Source organism: Eucyclogobius newberryi, unplaced genomic scaffold (assembly GCF_026437365.1).
Source record: "Eucyclogobius newberryi isolate DKJ021-1_F unplaced genomic scaffold, fEucNew1.0.hap1 SCAF_9, whole genome shotgun sequence".
In the NCBI taxonomy this organism is placed as follows: Eukaryota; Metazoa; Chordata; class Actinopteri; order Gobiiformes; family Gobiidae; genus Eucyclogobius; species Eucyclogobius newberryi.
The window spans coordinates 36,202,146-36,222,549 of NW_027316532.1; the positions used below are offsets into that span (position 1 = coordinate 36,202,146).

The window sequence follows — 20,404 nt, forward strand, 5'->3', positions numbered from 1 at the left end:
TGCAAATATGTTTATATCTTACCAATCTAACTAGAACATTAAGAGTTAAGATACAAAAGGTTGTAAAGATAATCAAAGACAACACTACAAGTACAGAAGAAATGTAAGTCTACAACACTTATGTCCAATAAGTGACTATGTCAATACCATCTTTGTACATACTGTCAAATGCAGCCTAGACTAATAATAAAGTCATAATTTCAGTGTATGTGAAGATTATGATAGAGAAGTGCACTCATTACAGAGTGGACACAGGAAAACATGAAGACATCGGAGCTATATGATATATTTTATTCTTCCCATTAGATTATAAATGCATACCAGGTTAACCTATGCATATCACCTATACATACCAGGTTAACCTATGCATACCAGGTTAACCCATGCATACCAGGTTAAAGTGTTCACTATAAACCTGATATCGGTCCTGCCGGCTCAGGCCTGTAGGGGGCAGCACCACGTTGAGTGATCAGTCATCATCCGTAGAAGCATCAGAAGAACAACATGGAGGACGAGGCGGATGTTGACATCGAAGGAGATGCATTTGACAGCAGCATTAGGTTCATTTTACGCTTAATCTGGTGCACATATCACCCATTAGGCTTGTACATTTCGTTCTGCCAGTAGTGCATAGTTTTCCGGTTCAAAGTTGCGTTAGCTGATGTCGTCTTTCTTACTCTCTTTGGCCCTGGATGTGTTTGTTAGCTGCTTTTGCCTGTGTTTCAGTGAGATGGACGGGGCTGGACTCATCCAGGAGCAGTTTTTGCAGTCTACATGGAAAAGCAGTGCAGGGATACTGGTAAAGGATCGGGTTATTAAACTGTAATTACCCTCAGACGGCGGGGTGGAGCTTTAGTCTGATACTGTGTGTTTTGGTTCCTCCACCTTCAGCCCTGGGAACTGGACAACTCCATCAGTGCAGAAAACAGAGAAGTCATAGAGAAAATGCTCCTGGAAGAACAGTATCCTTTAACTCACTGCTTCATCAACTGCAGCACTAAATCAGCTTCTATTTAAGTCTAAAGTTTGAAATGTTATGTTGTAGAGTCTAAACTGGAAGTACGAGATGTTTCTATCGTGGATAATTTCGCAATTGTTGTTTTGGTGATGAATTGATATTGAGTGTTATTGATATTTTTGCACTTTTTTTGTTTGTTTTGCCTGATATTTGAACCTAAACCAAGACATTTAAAGGCACATTTTAACATATTCCTGATTGACTGAAAATATATCTGTATATTGAGATAGAGATTACTTTTTGTAAATACCTAACATAACATAATAATACAAATGTTTGTTAATTTGTTGTTGTATACTTTATTTGTGATCATATTTCTACTCGTTTTAAGGATGCAGCAATGTAACTGTTGGAAAACCTTAATCTTGCATAGATACTACTTGACCGGTCAGGAAATTCCTAAAAACCTCTGGCAAAATGAGTCTAACAAGCCAAAAGTAAAAAAGTAAGCAATTACATGTTCAAGCAGCTTTTATGATTTAATAATAAGTTTGATAAGTTTTGTTACTTATGGTTACCCGTATTTTCCGGACTATAAGTCGCACCGAAGTATAAGTTGCACCAGCCAAAAAAATGCATAATGGAGAAGAAAAAACATATATAAGTTGCACTGGAGTATGAAATGCGGTTGCAAGTGTGAAAATAACAAATAATATCACATATAAGTCGCTCCGGAGTATAAGTATAAATATAAGTCGCATCCCGGCCAAAACTGTGAAAAAAGGTGCGACTTATAGTCTGGAAAATACAGTATTTAAGTTCCCTTTTCTTGTTCAGGTCTCCAACCAAAGCGTCCTCTGTCTCGTCCTCCTCTCGTTGGTCAGCTGAGGAAAAGAAACTATTTGATGAAGGACTGGTATGAGTTTAAACTGTTTAGCTGATCTTTATAAAAGCACATTTTTTCTGTGGATGTTTTATCACTTTTTTCCTCCAGGCTCAATACGGTCGACAGTGGACTAAAATTGCCAAGCTCATGGGAAGCCGTTCTGTTCTCCAGGTCAAAAGTTACGCTCGTCAGTACTTGAAGCAAGAGGTAATGTGTCTGCTTATACTTTATTTACTCTGTCTTTTGCATGTTTGTAGTAGTTTAAATGAGTACAGAATGCTGCAGGGACATTTTAAACCTGTATTCTTTGTGGTTCTGAAACATTTTGTTGTTTTAGCTTCCATGTTCTAACCAAACGTCAGAGCAAAAGTATTGTAATATTAAACTCTTATCTTATGCATTTTAGGCCAAATCCAAAGTCAAACCAGCAGCTCCCTCTACTGGCCCAGTGCTGCCAATGGCTCCTCAGTCCAGCTCCAGTCATCCATTCACACTGGTCAATGCAGTGCGGATAGAGAAGCTTTATGAAGATGAAGACGAGGAAATAGACATTACAGACGATGACTGTGAACCTGCAGAAGACAAACCAAGTGACATCCCAGTCAAATCGGAAAGCACAGAAACTCAAATAGATGATGCAAGACTGGACCAGGCAGATTTAGGTTTCCTCATAACTGAGAGATTAACTGAGACTGAAGATAAGCCTGTTTGTAGCCTCATGTTTTCAGATGCCCCCACATTCAGCTCCTCCTTCGTTTCTACAAATCTGCCTGATGTTAGTGAACAGAATGAACCAATGTTGGCCAAAATCTCAGAGGCAGAGAGGCAAATAAATGAGGAGGACCAATGCTACCAGTCAGTTGGCTCTGGAATGGAGCCACCGGTCGAGGAATATGATGAAGACGCAGGTAAGAACAACTATTAAAATAATACGTGTAGATAAGGAGAGAGGTTTGTGAATGTCCAGAAACTATGTGTTATAAATAAGGTGTTGAAATAACTAACACCATCTGTATGGACAAAAAATGACATCATTGGAAATAAATTAATAAACAAAGAAAGAAAAAGAAAAATGTGTGACTATATACATGCATCTATTTATTTATGCCTACATACTGGCCATTGAAAAGCAAAATTAAGCTTGTTTTTACATTTGTACATTTATTTATTTTCACATCAATTTATCTCCACATGTATTTATTTTTTACATTTATGTATTTCCCCATTTATTTATTTATGTTTTTCTTTTTCCACTCGGTATTTCTATTTATGTAATTTTTGGTCATCAAATTTCTTCATTTTTTGCTATATGGAAAATGGCTTGAATGGCATAAAGGTGCATAAACTATACAGATGTTTAAACCTTTGCTGAATTATGTTGCCCATATCCGAATTATTAAAATGTTTCTGTCAAAAGAGAAAAACATGGGACTTGAAGACAACCAAGAAGAGGATGATGAAGAGGAAGAGCTGAAACCTCCAGAACAGGAAATCGAGATGGACCCCGAGGTCATCACTGAAGATGAAAAACAAGCTATCTCAGAGTTCTTTGAGGGACGTCCTTCCAAAACCCCAGAGCGATATTTAAAGATCAGGAACTATATCCTGGATCAATGGTTTGTTCTAGCTTTTATTTTCTACATTTAATTTTACATTGAACCGGTCTTAATAATAATAATTCATATTTAACATACTGTAACAGGTCCAAGAGCAAACCCAAATATCTCAATAAGACGTCCGTCCGACCAGGGCTGAAAAACTGTGGGGATGTAAACTGCATTGGGAGAATTCACACGTATCTGGAGCTTATAGGAGCCATTAACTTCCACTGTGGCATGTACATTTTTTAATACTGTTACAATTTATGTCATTAACCAGCTGCTTTTATAGGAAAATATAGCTTTTTTCAATTGAGAGACACGTTTATGTTTATTTGCCCTTGTACATGTTCTCAAATTGCATTGTGACTTTATTTTACCATTATTGTTTTTGTGTATTTCATGAATTGATCAATGCAACGAACTGTTTAACTGATTAACCATAAACTAGCCTACTTTCTACTTTCAGAGCAAGCCGTGTATAATCGTCCTCGAGTTGTGGACCGGACGAAGCAGAAAGAAGGCAAGGACGTGCTGGAGGCCTATCAGCTGGCTCAGAGGCTGCAGAACATGGTGCGCTGCTCAAGCTCCAAAACACGACTCAAATGTACTCTATATTCATCACTCACATTTTATTTGTTTTAATAATGAAGCGGACGAGGAAACGCCGAGTGAGAGACATTTGGGGAAACTGGTGTAATGCAAAAGACTTGGAGGGACAGACATATGAGGTTTGTTGTCAAATACAAATCAAGTCTCGGTTCACACTGACTGTCATTTTTGTTTTCGGTCGAATCAGCATTTAAGTGCAGAGGAACTCGCCAAGAGGAGAGAGGAGATGAAAAACATGCCCAAACCGCCCAAGATGTCCAGACACAAAGGGTGAGTCTGCTTGTCCTTTATCTCAGATTCAAAATTGTGTACATTTTGTTGAAGTACATAAATTATTCTTTTACAGGCCATTTGATCCCTTCAAGTTAATCCCCTGCAGATCATTTGGAGATGATGTACAGGTCAGTATCTTTTAATATTTCACTTAAACCAGTGTAATGATAGTGAGAAAGTGAGGCTACTTAACGTGTGCCTTCATTGTTCTTTATTACAGGAACCATTCCAGATCATAGTTTGTGCAGAGACACTTCTGATTATGGACATGGTATGGTTTTACTTTTTATCATTTGTATATTTTCTTTTTAAAGCTCAAAGTATTGGTTGTGTTCTTCTTAGCACGCTCATGTGTCTCAAGGGGAAGTCATTGGCCTTCTTGGTGGAACGTACTACAAGGAAGAGAAGATATTAAAGGTATGAGGGAAATAGCTCAACTAGCATTATGGCAACAATATGGCTTTCTAAACTCTGGTACAGTTTAACTTGTGTATGCGGTTTATTAAATGTGTGATGGTTGTGGTGGTTCTTAGGTTTGCGTGGCTGAACCTTGTAACAGCGTGAGCACCGGCCTGCAGTGTGAGATGGACCCCGTCTCTCAGACTTTGGCCTGTGACTCTTTGTCTTCGCTGGGCTATAGTGTCGTGGGCTGGTACCACTCACACCCCTCCTTCCACCCCAACCCCTCTGTGCGCGACATACACACACAGGACCAGTTCCAGGTAAAGCCATAGACGGTGGTTGCAACTTGTCCAAATTACAAAGTTACATACATTTTACAAACTGTGTAAATAGTGTTAAGCAATTATCTACAGTTTTATGATATGGACCTGATTTTCTAACTGAGAAATAGAATAAAGTAATGAGTTAGAATGTTTTTGGGTGTGACAAAGCTAGGATGTTGGCAAATGTTTTTACAGTACAATATTGTCTGTTTCTCTATGATTTTAGAGTTATTTCTCAAGGGGTGGTGCTCCATTTATTGGAATGATTGTAAGTCCGTACGACCCTGCAAATCCATCCCCTCACTCTCAGACCACCTGCCTGTTGGTGAGAGCGACTCATGATGAATCTGGTTTACAGAGTATGTCCTTCACAGAATTCACAACACTTCAAATAAATCAAAACAAAACTGGTAAATGTGTATTCCAACCATACTGTTCATTTGTTGTTGTTGTTTTTTTCAGACCTGCCCTACAAATTTGACTTTTTACCGTCACAAGACATTCCAGACTGGGATCAGACTTTACGAAGGGCACAGTGGATTATCCAGAAATATTCCCAAACACCAGGGTACAGTGTGCACTGTATACTTTGCAGTTGCATTGTTCTTATGTTTCTTCTTGTGAACACTGCAGGAAATCATGTTAATGCAGTGGTTCACATCTCAAGATATATTTAGAAGTTTTTGACACTTTATTTAATCTATTTTTTAACTGAAACTGTATGATAGGTCCAATACTACAATTACCTATTTATAAAAACAATATGGAGCCTGATTTGACACGTTTTCCTTGTTTTAATTATTACCGGTGTCAATTGAATTTTGCTGTGGGGGTCGCGAACGAGAACCGAGTATGTTCTAATGTTAGTCGTTTTCCCAAATCATTTTGAAAAGGTTTTGAGGTGGATGTTCGTTAATATCGGCTTGGAACTGGCAGAAATAGAATAATGGCCTGTTTTGATTGTGGACTGATTTTGTTTAAAGATTTGTATTTATTTTCTAGGAGCGTGCAAATGAATCGCTTTTTCAGGAGAGACTCTCATCTTACTTGTCTAGAGAAGGTGTGTTAGAATTAGTGACACAAAAGTACTTTCTTCTCAATTTTTGCTTCACTTATTTTCCCGTTTCATTGTCTCTCTTTAGATGTTGTCCTCTTTGGCCAAGTACCTGGAGCCCCTGCCAGATGATGAAGGAGACTCCTTTCTTGAGCAAATCCAGGCCCTTTTCCAGACAGAGTTTGTTCCCAATCAACAGACATTTGACAGAGAGGCAGGAGAAACGTTGAATGTCCCATCTGAATCATTGGACTCCGATGACTTTGACCAGATGTCTCAGTCAGAAGACAAGAGTCAGGACGCTAAAACAGATCACTTCCAGGCTGAAGAGAATGTAGTGCTGCACCTGGGCTCTGTGCTGCCCACCGAACATGACTATTTACTGTGAAAATGACATGTTTATTCACTTTTATTAATGTATGCATTCGGAGTTTTTGTTGTCTAGTACTATTCAAGTATTGTTTGAAGCACAATGCTAGTGTTTTTAGACAAGGCAGTGTTCATTGCCATTTTATTGTTTATTTCGAAACATCAATAAAATATTTTTGTATTTATTTCTGTGTTTCTTCTGTGTAACGTGTGTGAAAGGTTTGTCAAAATATGTAAATCATGTGAAGGACTAAATTATGTAATAAATAATAATAATATAATGCATAAGAAAATAATATTGCCAGATTAAGTGGGAACCATCAGTGAAGACGTGTTTCCAGGGGGAGCTTAATAGAGGCGGGACATCAACTTAAAGAACTCATGGATCTACTATATTATGAAAGGACATACACTCATACATTTAACACTAAATGTATCGAGAGCGTGGATCTTTAAGAATATGACGTAATTATGACGTTTTTATGACGTCTTTATGAGGATATCCTGACACCGGTGCGTTATTGCGTGAGCCAATGACATTGACAGCTGGTAGTAACAACATGATGTGGTCGGAACAACGAAAGCCTCAAGAATAAACTCGGACGGGGAGACGAATTACCCAGAGTCAGGTCTGGAGAATAAAGTCTAACTGCAGTGGTGGCGGTAATGTAAAACTTGGATACCAACCGCCATAAAACACCAACAAGAAGAAGAAGAAGAACATTATGATGTGACTTTCCTTAGAAATCTTAACCAGAATTTGTTTTTTTTTACACCGCTACCAAACGTTTCGTGAATCGTGATAATGGCTTTGCTTCTTGGCACTTTTCTAAAGAACAATCGTATTGTTTGGTCTTCTTCCCTGAAGCGAACCTTTCAGATCTCCAAACCCCATTTACCGAGACAACACAGTCTTGTCTGTCACAGACTGACTGCAACAAGGACCAATGTCAGATCTGTTTGCTTCAGCTCTGCTGTCAGAAGGACTCCTCCAGCCCGTGTCTTCCACAGCTCGGCTCCTCTGTCCCGGTGTGGACACTTCCACAGCTCGGCTCCCCGGTGTGGACACTTCCACAGCTCGGCTCCTCTGTCCCGGTGTGGACACTTCCACAGCTCGGCTCCTCTGTCCCGGTGTGGACACTTCCACAGCTCGGCTCCTCTGTCCCGGTGTGGACACTTCCACAGCTCGGCTCCTCTGTCCCGGTGTGGACACTTCCACAGCTCGGCTCCCCGGTGTGGACACTTCCACAGCTCGGCTCCTCTGTCCCGGTGTGGACACTTCCACAGCTCGGCTCCTCTGTCCCGGTGTGGACACTTCCACAGCTCGGCTCCTCTGTCCCGGTGTGGACACTTCCACAGCTCGGCTCCACATCGGGCTCTTCCCGCGCCGCTGGTGTGGATGGTGCTCAAGCCCCTCCAGAAACTCCTGACCATTATACTTGGAAGGTAACACACAAACACACACACACACCACACACACACACACACACATACACACGGAAGTACACACACACACACACACACACACACACACACACATACACACGGAAGTACACACACACACACACACACACACACACATACACACGGAAGTACACACACACACACACATACACACGGAAGTACACACACACACACACACGGAAGTACACACACACACACACACACACATACACACGGAAGTACACACACACACACACACATACACACGGAAGTACACACACACACACACACGGAAGTACACACACACATGGAAGTACACACACACACACACATGGAAGTACACACACACACACATATGGAAGTACACACGCACGTGGAAGTACACTCACATATGGAAGTACACACACACACACACACAGAAGTACACACACACACACACACACACACACATATGGAAGTACACACGCACGTGGAAGTACGCGCACGTGGAAGTACGTGCACGTGGAGGTACGCGCACATGGAAGTACACACACATGGAAGTACACACACACACACACACACACACACACACACAGAAGTACACACACACACAGAAGTACACACACACACAGAAGTACACACACACACACACACAGAAGTACACACACACACACACACACACAGAAGTACACACACACACAAGGAAGTACACACACACATACACACACACACACACACTCACACGGAAGTGCACACACACACACACACACACGGAAGTACACACACACACACACACGCACACACACACACACACACACACATGTGGAAGTACACACGCACGTGGAAGTACGCGCACATGGAAGTACACACACATGGAAGTACACACACACACACACAGAAGTACACACACACACACACACAGAAGTACACACACACACACACACACACACACACACACACAGAAGTACACACACACACACACACACACACACACAGAAGTACACACACACACACACAGAAGTACACACACACACAGAAGTACGTACACACACACACACACACACACAGAAGTACACACACACACACAGAAGTACACACACACACACACGGAAATACACACACACACACACACACACACACACACATGGAAGTACACACACATGTAAGTACACACAACACATCCTGAAGGTCCAAACAAACACCCGTGACAGTGCTTCTCAGACTGTGGTGCGCGTACCAGCCATAAACGGTTAGGTCATGTGGAAGCAGAATCCATGAATAAAATCGTCTCTTATCTAGAAGAACTAATCAAAACATACAAACTAAAAAAAACATTGTACCAAACAGTGCTGAGATTTAATGTCTGGATTGCCAACGGTTTTAAGGGTTTTACCAAAATACTAAAAGATGGGAAGTTTCGATACCTTGCATTTTCAGGAAAACTTAGAGAAACAGGACATTTATAGGTACGTACAAATAAGGCATATTATACTGTATATAGTGTGTCATCATGTTTAAATCACTGCAAATGATCTTCAACATTGATATTCCATTTGTCTTTGAAACTATATATCTGGGATATAAAACTCCTGCAATGAAATCAATTGATGGAAACCGTTGGAATGTCATTTTTGCAGCTGAGGAAAAACTATAATAAAGAAATGGATGACACAGAATAAACTAACTGTCACTAACTGGGCTAAAATAAGCTCTGAGATAACGTCACTCCTTCCAAATATTATGGCTAAGCATGGAGGAGCTAAACAGCTGATTGTGCACGTGGGTGCAGTGGACATGCGGCGGGAACAGACTGAAGTTTTTAAAAAAGACTTCTTGAAGTTATTCAATGTGCTTGATAAAATGGAAATCAAAACATTCATAAGTGGACCTCTTCCAAACATCGACAGGAGGATAAACAAGTTTAGCCGGCTTCTTCAGCTGAACACATGGCTGTCCAAAGAGTGTTCCCCGAGAGGACTACACTACATTGAGAACTTCTATCTATTCTGGAAACGAGAGGACCTGTTTAAGAGAAATGGCCCCCACCTATGCAGAGGTGGAGTGAGGGTGCTGACAGAGAACCTGCTCCACGCTCTGAGGCATTGGACTGGGCCTGGACAGGGTCCTGAGCAGATAGTTAGAGCAGAGAGGAATGAGAGAAGAATTCCTGCTCCATCAGCCAGAGACCGAGCCAATGTTTCAACATCAAAAGCACCACAACCTCAGCCTCCACCAAAGGATTCATCAGCAGCTGCTCCACCACCACCAGCAAAGGATTCAGCTCCAGCTGCTCCACATTCACCTCCACCGCCTCCAGCAAAGGAACAATCTTCAAAGGCCTTGGACCCATCTGTGACAAGCCCAACAACATCCCTGTCATCGCCCCTGCTTTCACACCAGCCCTGGGTTCTCCCTGCAACATCTACTCCCACTAAAGATTCATCATTCTCCTTCTCATCTCCACTCTCACCCATGGGCCTTCCCAGCCATTTTGAAAGTCTGATCAAATCAGGCATTAAGATGGCTCCACTCACGCCCAATATAGCAAGGGCTATGTCAATACTTATCAACTCTTCCCTGCACAAGCCGACTACACCAACAAAAGCCCCACCAACCATCCCCCCTCGCCTCTCACCTGGTCCCAAACTCTCCTTGGCTACAAAAGCCCCACCACCCATCCAACCTCGCCTTTCACCTGGTATCTCCCATAGCTAGGATGCACTGGGTCTCAGCGTTGCCGGGTCTTATTGTCACATTAAAAATCAAACCAACCCGGGGCCCTATGTAAAAAGAGCCCCCCCCTAGTGCTATTTCTGTAGTCACATCATCACACACAGATGGAAAAACAAAATGCGAGTCAGGCCCAATCTGAGAAATGTGATTCATATTCCCTGTGAAAAGATAAAGCCCAGTCTCACTGAAACTAGTCTGAAACTTGCTGTGCTAAATGTCAGATCCTTATGTAACAAATCTCTCTTAATTAATAATTTTATTTATTCTCATAATCTTGATTTTATGTTTTTAACTGAAACATGGCTTGACAAAAACACAGGAAATGTAGTTCTGATAGAATCTGCTCCACCCAACTTTAAGTTTGAATCTGAAACAAAAAAGGGGGTGGAGTCTGTGCTGTCTTTAGAGATGAAATAATTACCCGCAGCTTGTCTTTTGGGGTGTTTTCATCATTTGAGTATGTATCCTTTAAAATGGAGCTAAAACGGTCTCCATCCATTCTCTTCATTGTTTTATACAAGCCTCCCCAGCACTGCCAAAGTTTTATTGATGATTTTAATGAGATGCTTTCAGTCGTATGCACAGACTTTGATGGTTTGGTCATTACAGGTGATTTCAATGTGCATGTTGATAATATTTGTGACAGAAACGCTAAAGAGCTTGATGCTGTCCTTGAAACCTTCAGTCTTACTCAGCATGTGAAAGGCCCCACCCACAGCAAAGGACACACTCTAGATCTCATAATTACAAAAGGGGTAAATATTTCAAATGTTAATGTGATCGATGTTGCTCTGTCTGATCGTTTCTGTGTCTTCTTTGACCTGTCTGTTTCTCCCAAACCTCCGGTTGGTCCTGCAGTTGTTCAGAGGAGACACATAAGTGATGGCACAGGTGCACTGTTTATGGAAATGATAAACTTTGAAAATGTCTCATGTTCTAATGTAAATGATTTGTTGAACTCTGTTACATCTAGTGTTTTGAACGTTCTGGACACCATTGCCCCTATAAAGGCTAAAATGGTTAAAAATAAGCAGAAGGCGCCGTGGAGAAATGATTCGGTCAGGGCACAGAAAAGGGAGTGCCGCAGGGCCAAACGGAAATGGCGCAAGTCAAAGCTCCAGGTTCAAAAAGAGATTTACAAAGAGAAGCTGAACATGTACAACCTAATCTTATGTAGAACTAGGGAAAGATATTTCTCTGAAATTATTGGAAGCTGCAGTAACAACTCGTGTGTCCTGTTTGCCAGAGTAAACAGATTAACAAACCCTTCATCTCAGCTGCCGTTAGAACTCATTTCCACATCCAAGTGTAATGAGTTTGCATTATTCTTTAATGACAAAGTTCAGGGCATTAAAAATGCTATAAATCCCACAATGCAAAAAATTACCCTAAAACCACCAAGACACTTAGAGCTGACTCACTTTGCACCAGTAACTGACAAAACTGTCCATGAGATCATCACCAGTCTGAGTTCATCTACATGCTGCCTTGATGTGTTACCCACCAGATTTCTAAAGTCTGTGCTGAACAGTTTGTTAGCACCATTCACTCACATAGTTAACATTTCGCTTCAATCTGGAACATTCCCATTGTCTTTGAAAACTGCGGTCATAAAGCCTCTCCTAAAGAAGAGCAGTCTTGATGCCGCAGTACTGAGTCATTACCGGCCCATCTCCAATCTGCCATTTTGGGGCAAAGTCCTTGAAAAGGTTTTTTACCAACAGCTCACAGATTTCCTCTTAATAAACAACTCATTTGATGTTTTTCAGTCAGGTTTTAGACCTCATCACAGCACTGAGACTGCTCTTGTCAAGGTGACAAATGACATCCGCCTGAACACTGACACGGGCAAAGCCTCAGTCTTAATTCTGTTAGATCTGAGTGCTGCTTTTGACACTGTCGATCATGGGATCCTCTTACAGAGACTAGAGGACTGGGTGGGCATCACTGGCACTGCCCTAAACTGGTTAAGGTCCTATCTGGAAGACAGGAAGTACTTTGTTGAAATTGGTAGCTGTGTCTCAGACCACATGACCCTGACCTGTGGAGTGCCCCAAGGGTCAGTCCTGGGTCCCCTTCTGTTCAACCTCTACATGCTGCCGTTGGGTCAGTTGATACGCAGTGAAAATGTGTCCTATCACAATTATGCAGACGACACTCAGATCTATGTTTCACTATCGGCAGGTGACTATGGACCAGTAGATTCACTCTGTCACTGCATCCAACAGATCAGTTTGTGGATGCAAAACAACTTTCTCCAGCTGAACTCAGACAAGACTGAAATAATCGTTTTTGGCCCACAGAAACAAAGAGAAAGTGTTAGCGGTCACCTCCAGAGTCTCGCTCTAAAACCTACAAACCAAATTAGAAATCTGGGGGTAATAATGGACTCAGACTTGAACTTTAATAGCCACGTCAAATCAATAACATCAGCAGCTTTTTACCATCTAAAAAACATTGCCAAAATCAAAAATATGGTGTCAAAACCAGATTTAGAGAGACTTATCCATGCGTTTGTCTCCAGTAGATTAGACTACTGTAACGGCCTGCTCACTGGCCTCTCCAAACGAGTTGTAAAACAGCTGCAGTACATCCAGAACGCTGCTGCTCGGGTTCTGACTAGAACCAGGAAGTATGATCACATTAGTCCTGTTCTCAGGTCTCTGCACTGGCTCCCTGTGGCTCAGAGAATAGACTTTAAAGCAGCTCTGCTTGTGTACAAGTCTCTCCATGGCCTAGCACCAAAGTACATCTTGGATATGTTAGTGCCATATGAACCATCTCGGACTCTGAGGACCTCAGGGACCGGCCTCCTGCTGGTGCCCAGAGTCAGGACAAAACATGGGGAATCTGCGTTTCAGTTTTATGCAGCTAAAATCTGGAACAGTCTTCCTGAAGATGTGAGACAGGCTTCTACTCTGACAATGTTCAAATCTAAGCTAAAAACAGTTTTGTTTAGCTGCGCATATGACTGAAAGGATTTTTTCTTTGCACTCTTCTCTTTTGTTTGTGATTTTATTAGTTTAAACAATCAGTTGGATTGATAATTTTGAATTTAGTTAATTTTATTGTATTTCTGTTTCTGTAATTTTTTTGTGATTTTAATGCATTTTTCCTGCTGTGTGAAGCACTTTGAATTGCCTTGTGTATGAAATGTGCTCTACAAATAAACTTGCCTTGCCTTGCCTTGCCTAAAATAACAACAGACATTTGTCTTAGTTAATTTGAAATTTTATATATTATGCCAAATGGCTATGCTCCTGTTTTGTTGTTCCCTCTCTATGATATGTTTTGTATTTTATGCTTTGTATTTAAAAAAAAAAAAAAAGAAGATACATAGAATGGCCTATGAACATTTACTCCGAGCAAGTCCTGACAATTATGACATGCATTTTTATGTTATAATATTCATAGATCTGACTGTGTGTGCAGGAGTTTAAGGAAATGGTGGGTGGCACTTCCAGGCAACCGGCGACAGCTCCTGCGTGAATGGATGTGGTGCCAGCGCTGGAGACTGGCAGCTGGGGCCGGGCTGTCTCTGGTGATTATAGCCATACTCCTCTTCACGCACCTGGACGAGTCACCTCTGACTGGACGGACACGCCTCCTGGTGTTCAGCAAAGAGAATTACATGGAGCTGGCAGCTTTCCTGTCGCAGGAGGTGAGAGACAGAGGAGATAGCGGGGGACAAATAGTTTTACACAGCAGGGTGGATGAAAGAAGTGCAGTTAACAGTGAGGTACAGCTACAGTGAAGCGGTTTCCTAAAAACCCATATATCAGATGTTTATTTGTTTTATTTGATATTCTGTGATCACCATCAACTTTGACAGGTCTAATAAGGATGATAACCCCATTATTTTCGATGTTCAGCACTGTCCAGAATTTGCCCCTGGATTGGCGACACTTACATAGACTGACTTAGGCTCAATTTATGGCCAGATTTCATGTTGGGATATCAAACCAAAGCACTAACTAATTTGCCACCTTATACCACCACACACAAATTAATACTTTTCATGTTCCTTTTTGTACAATTTTACAGAAAACAAAATAGAATGATATTAGTCATAAGACATGTTTAATCTGGATATTTGGGTTTTATTACAATTCACCAAACCCTTTCACCTCTCCTAAATCTGAATGCACTTTGTCAGTACATGGAAGAGTTTGCAGATGGGATGCTGCCGGCGTCTGACCCGCACCACCAGGTGGTGGAGCGGGTCATTCAGCACATTGCACAAAGAAACAAGGACATTCGCGAGGTCTCTGAAGTCGACTGGACTGTCCATGTGGTGCAGGACCCCAAAGTCAACGCTTTTGTGCTCCCGGTGAGTGCAACAAGAAGCACTGACACCACAAAGGCTTTGCATAATCAGCTCACATTTAGTTTTGTTTTTGTGTGTGCAGAATGGGAAGGTGTTTGTCTTCACAGGGATGTTAGACGTTGTTTCAGATGTTCATCAGCTCACCATTGTTCTAGGACACGAGATGGCCCATGCTTTACTGGGACACTCGGTAAGTCAAACACAAAGCACTTTACAGCTTGAAGGCAACAATGCAAATTAGAAACTCTTAAGTACAGCATTTGCATACATTATATTTTATAACTATGCATTATAGATAAAGACTTGTCTTTGATATCATTATCATCTTAAAATGAGCTCCAATAGCTGCCAGTAATCTACCTTCCAAGGCGTGTTTTTTTTATATACATTCTGTAAGAAAATGTGTAATACAATAATTACCCTGTTGAACCATTTATTTCTTTAAAATATTCATGAGTGAATAAGATGAAACTCAAAAAATGTGTTCAATAATATTTAGTAGCAATGTTGAAAAAGACACACATCCAAAAACTTCTCAAACCTGCATTTCATCATACATTTGAATTAAAGTTAGAACAGAAATATAAGGATCTGCACAGCAGTTAGAGCCCCCTTTACCACATGTGACTCTGTCTTGTTGTGGAAATGACTGTAAACAGTGACAGAGAAATAAGGCAAACCAAAACGAAGCTGTCTTGTTCAGAAGTGACTCTTCATTTCAGCCGTGCACAGCCAAAATATTGTCCCTGACAGAGTTGTCTCTCCTTTCCTGATCTGACTCCAGAATTAAAAAATGAGTCCCGCTTTTCAAGGCACTACACGTACACACAAACCTACATGTGAGACATCGACATGCCCCGGAAGTTACACACATGTTGACCATATCTTTATGGCATCAGGCTAAGACATGACATTTTTCTCTCACAGTCTGAACAAAGGTTTGCATCTCAGATCGTGTGGTGCAAAATAAAATAATGAGAGCTCTAACTGCTGTACTATCTTTATTGTTGTTTTCCTCTAGCAATAGTATTCAGTACCAATTTCAACTTATAGTGAGTTATTGAAATATTCTTGTGAACAAAATGTGAAGTATCTGCTCTCTAAACCTGCACATCAACTGTGCTTTAGCCTGTCAGAGCGTCTGGTGGCATTAGTTGCTGTGGAGTTGCATCAGTCGGAGCTCAAGTATCTCTCACGTCAACCTCCAAAGACACACTGATTCTTTGCCTGAGTGGCCCTATGGCGTGGTCGGCCCACGGCACCTCTGTTCTTTATAAATCCTCTACAGACGAACTGTTTTTACCCCGGCCATGAAACTCCAGTCTTTCTTGTTCTCCAAAAACTGTTAAATGAAGTTGTGGGTATCCAGACTTTAAATGTTCTCAGAGGAAACGCTTGAAGGAGATTTTAATTAGAAGAAGTGAATGAGCATCGATGTGCTGTGTATTACCCAGTAGGTGTGCTCTATTGGATTGCCCGTTAAAACCTTTAAATCTGCTACGGAGAATAACTTCTACTAAAATAGATGGGAACAATCAATAAACTTTCCACACCTCCCCAAACCTTTTACTTCTGTTTTATTTTTTCATATATTTTTGTAGTTACGCTTCAGTCAGTCTTTCTTCCTTGACCTTTTGTGTTATTTTTCTTTTAAACATTGTACATCTTTCATTTTGTGCTCAGGCAGAACAAGCCAGTCTGTCACATGTGGTGGACCTCTTGTCTATGATTCTACTGACGGCCATATGGGCCATTTGTCCCAGAGATAGCCTCGCGCTGTTGGGGCATTGGGCCCAGGGGAAGCTCACACAGGTAAGGTTAACAAAGGCTGCTGCTATGGTATTACACAGAGATTCAGGCTGTAAATATGAATAAACAATTCATTCAGTATTCATTAATTAACAGTATTATTTGTTGAGTTGATGTACAATAATTCCAGGCATTAACAAATCCCTATACAGTAATGTTTCAATATGTTTGCTGTTTTTTAGTTGATGTTCAGTCGTCCCTACAGCAGGAAACTAGAAGCAGAAGCTGATGAAGTGGGACTTCAGTTGGCTGCTAAGGTATCTTTAAAATTAAAGCTCTCAGCTGTCCTTTTTCTTGTAGCCACTAGGTGGAGTTGTTGCCATATAAAATACAAGGAACAGTCCTAAAAGTGTCTTTACACTGATTGTTGCATTCTTGTCCTGTCCCATGTAGGCATGTGCAGATGTGCGGGCTGGCCCAGTGTTTTGGCAACAGATGGAAATGAGGGATCGGCTGCAGGGAGAACCGGAGCTGCCCGAGTGGCTGTCCACACACCCGTCCCACAAGAACAGATACACTCAGTTGGACCGTCTCATACCCCAGGTACAGGCAGATCATTAACACTGTGGGCGGCGTGGCAGTAGGGCAAATCGTGTTGCGATCCATGTGACAATAAGCTGTTGTGGGGCTATCTTCATATTGTGATCCAGTATCTCTCGTTTTAATGTTTAATATTTAAGACACGTTTCCCACCTATCCCTCTTCCGATTGGTCAGCCTACACCATCCACTGACTGCGTGATTTTATGGCAATACATTTTTATCCATGTTTATTGAATCAAACCCCGTTGCAGCTCAGCTTGTGTCATTGAAAATAGTGTTTAATCCGAGTGGGCCGAGTACCTATACAGGAGGAAGAGTGTAGCCGTAGGAACTGTTGGAAGGATCTTAATGGAGCTAATGAAGCATCTGGAGAGACTTGCTTGCACCTGCAGACACGGGGAAGCGGGCACAAAGGAAGAAGACACTGGGTAGGAAGGAAAAAGAAGATGCACAGTTTAGGGATTTTTTTGCTGCACTGGGTCTCAAATGCTTGAATTAATGAATTTACCTCAAGGCTTTGCGTTTGGGACCAGAGAAAAAGCAGCTCGATGTAAGAAGTTCTGCTCTTGCTGTAGTAAGACAAATCAATGGTGTCTTTAGGCTATAAGGAAATTAAGACACAGTTAAAGACAGACATCCAAATAAAGGGCAAGCTCCTCACCAGTAATGAGAGAGAGAGGACACACACAGGTGAGTTGTGAAGTAACCAAGGTTTTATATCTTTTGATGACTCACATTACCAAATAGAGACAAATGTATTGCAGTTTTGCAACATTTTACTTGTTTATGTATGAATTTGTAATTGTTATTCATTGAAAAACTTCACAGTAACAATCAATGGCATAATGTTTAAAAATTCCAATTTAAATGACTCTACAAAGTAAGGTTGTATAGATACTACATAGATACTACTCTATACTAAATCTAGATACTCATTTGAGGAAGTATCAATACAAAAATATATCACATAAACAGGACAATATTTTACCTTTCCTGAACAGTTTTAGAACCATCTCGCGAGTAGTAGTGGCTTATCATTGTGGTATTGAATTTAGTATCAAGAATCGAGTACGGTATTTTCCTTACTATAAAAATCAAGATTACATTTTAAGTATTGGGACAACGGTATACAATACAGTGTATAGAAATGTTATTGTGAAGGTTGATATACTAAATTTGAATATCAAGTGTTTTATAATATAGAATACTACAAAAAAGGCCCATTTTTAACTCCGATCTCTTCATCTACTTCTACTCTACTCAGACTTTATGTAGATAATCCATATTTTTTACATAACAAGGCTATTACCATAAAAGTACAGTGAAGAAATAGATACATTTTTATAGATAGATACACCCTTTTATGGTATAATTCCTTATAATCTAAAAATCAAGCATCACATATACAAAGTTTATGAATGTATGAATAGAGTAGAAGTAGCTGAATAGATCAGAGTTTTAAAAGTATAGCAGTTGTAAAGATATTCATCTCTGTCAATTTTATGGCAGTTTAAATGTGGGGACCCTTGAGGGCCCAGAAGTGACAAACGGTAACTAATTTTGAATGTTACCAAAGGGTTAAACTAGCTAACTGTCCCAAGAGTGAATGTACTTATATTTGAGTGTCAAACATAACCTTCAGCATGACTTGTCCTGTTGCGGCGCGATCAGAGGCTCCAATCATAAAAAGCGAGCAGATGGGGCTGGCTCTAATTGTCCATCAGGTGTCGTGTCGTTGACTGTGTTATGTCCAATCCCTGTGAGTTGTATTGACCTGCAGTTGAAGCATTTGCACCGAGCAGGTTGTAGCCACAGCCACAGTGTCCTGAAAATCTCAGATAAACACTTTGTTTTTCCTCCCGTCTCCTCATCACACTGCCATAGCACCACAGGAGAGGGACTAAATAGAGACATGATGCATAATGTGATGTTTTTAACCTCAGAGGAAAAGGTCACAGCTTCAAGCTTCCTGTGACGGCACTCCACCTCCTCATCTTTCCATCTGTAAACGTCATCTCGTTCAACACCCACTGCTTTTAAATGCCATCAAAGATCATGGATGATGCACCAATTCTCTAAAAGTAGAAAAAGAAAAACATGATTACTACAGTTCCTTGAAAAAGTTGGAGGACTAAGCTTGTTAATTGCAGTAGACTCCAAAGTTGTTGTTTTTTAGATTTGCTCTCTTACGGTACTCTCTGTCTCTCCCACTCTCTTTAGGCTCTTGAGTTGAGGGCGAGCTGTGAGTGTCCTATTCTACCTGGAACAGACCCTCGGGTGGTCTTCTCCAAAAGTGTTCACCTTTTGCTGGAAAATGCCAAAAAACAAACCAAAGTCCATCCAGATGTGACGCCAAAGCGGCGGTCTCACAGTCCCGTTTCCACACTCTTGCCCCTGACGCCACTGACAACGTCTTTAACTTCTGATCAGGAAAACAAGGGGCCAACTGTAGACAATACAACTGCGTCTTTAGTGCTCACTCCCGCAGAGATGGAAAGTGCTCACCGGAAATCATGGTGTCCCAGTTGAAAAGACTTAGAAGTAGGACTGGCTGACTGCAGAACTACTGAACCACAAAGACTGCTTAAATAGTATGAATTTTTGAATATTTTTGATGCATTGTATTGACTTTTGAGATTTTTGTTTTTCCTTTTCTGATCTGGAGCCGGTTCCATTCAGAAGGAGAAGAAAAAAAGCCTAAATAAAGAAACTAAACTAAAAATGTTTTCAGTGTTTTCATCAAATGTCTCTGACTACTTGTACATCACATAAGTACTACAGTGATCTAACCATAAATAAACAATCTATAAATGCTTAAATACATCTTACATCTGATATTTTGTGGTACGCACAGGCAAATGTTCATCTGTTTTTATCACTTTAAAATATAGCCATTGTGTCTCCTTTTTGTGAGTGAGAGCGTTGCTTGTTTTTGAGCAGTGATTAATCTATTGAGGGGCATTTCCAAACTTGTCCAAAGCTTGGGTTTGGGTTCTAAAAAAGAAAATTTACACCTGAATACCTAATGAATTGAATAAGCATCTAAAGTATTGGTATTGTTGTATAAATCAATTGAAGAAGCCAGAAAGCTGAAAG

General features: G+C 40.9%; 2 protein-coding genes across 2 annotated transcripts; both read left to right on the top strand.

Moving 5' to 3' along the window:
* The first annotated feature begins 451 nt into the window (after window positions 1-451).
* mysm1 (Myb-like, SWIRM and MPN domains 1) lies at window positions 452-6,660 on the top strand. Its single transcript, XM_072439272.1, has 20 exons — window positions 452-560; window positions 727-799; window positions 892-962; window positions 1,392-1,463; window positions 1,796-1,874; window positions 1,953-2,051; window positions 2,251-2,752; window positions 3,262-3,460; window positions 3,547-3,677; window positions 3,912-4,015; window positions 4,096-4,173; window positions 4,242-4,324; window positions 4,401-4,455; window positions 4,548-4,598; window positions 4,670-4,744; window positions 4,861-5,049; window positions 5,279-5,411; window positions 5,515-5,620; window positions 6,055-6,112; window positions 6,195-6,660. The coding sequence occupies exons 1-20, from the start codon at window positions 505-507 to the stop codon at window positions 6,492-6,494; spliced, it is 2,514 nt and encodes an 837-aa protein (XP_072295373.1). The 5' UTR covers window positions 452-504; the 3' UTR covers window positions 6,495-6,660.
* A 620-nt stretch (window positions 6,661-7,280) lies between these two features.
* oma1 (OMA1 zinc metallopeptidase) lies at window positions 7,281-19,960 on the top strand. Its single transcript, XM_072438085.1, has 8 exons — window positions 7,281-7,921; window positions 14,063-14,291; window positions 14,787-14,960; window positions 15,040-15,147; window positions 16,641-16,769; window positions 16,949-17,023; window positions 17,160-17,309; window positions 19,529-19,960. Exons 1-8 carry the CDS (start codon window positions 7,281-7,283, stop codon window positions 19,835-19,837), a joined length of 1,815 nt encoding a protein of 604 aa, XP_072294186.1. The 3' UTR covers window positions 19,838-19,960.
* The last annotated feature ends 444 nt before the right edge of the window (window positions 19,961-20,404 follow it).

Bases quoted from the DNA above. Each gene is read 5' to 3' on its own strand.
- oma1 (XM_072438085.1), top strand. From the start codon at position 7,281: ATGGCTTTGCTTCTTGGCACTTTTCTAAAGAACAATCGTATTGTTTGG. The intron at 7,922-14,062 runs GTAACACACAAA...CTGTGTGTGCAG, and splicing joins CTGACCATTATACTTGGAAG to GAGTTTAAGGAAATGGTGGG. The intron at 17,024-17,159 runs GTATCTTTAAAA...TGTCCCATGTAG, and splicing joins GACTTCAGTTGGCTGCTAAG to GCATGTGCAGATGTGCGGGC.
- mysm1 (XM_072439272.1), top strand. From the start codon at position 505: ATGGAGGACGAGGCGGATGTTGACATCGAAGGAGATGCATTTGACAGC. The intron at 4,174-4,241 runs GTTTGTTGTCAA...CGGTCGAATCAG, and splicing joins TGGAGGGACAGACATATGAG to CATTTAAGTGCAGAGGAACT. The intron at 5,621-6,054 runs GTACAGTGTGCA...TTTATTTTCTAG, and splicing joins AAATATTCCCAAACACCAGG to GAGCGTGCAAATGAATCGCT.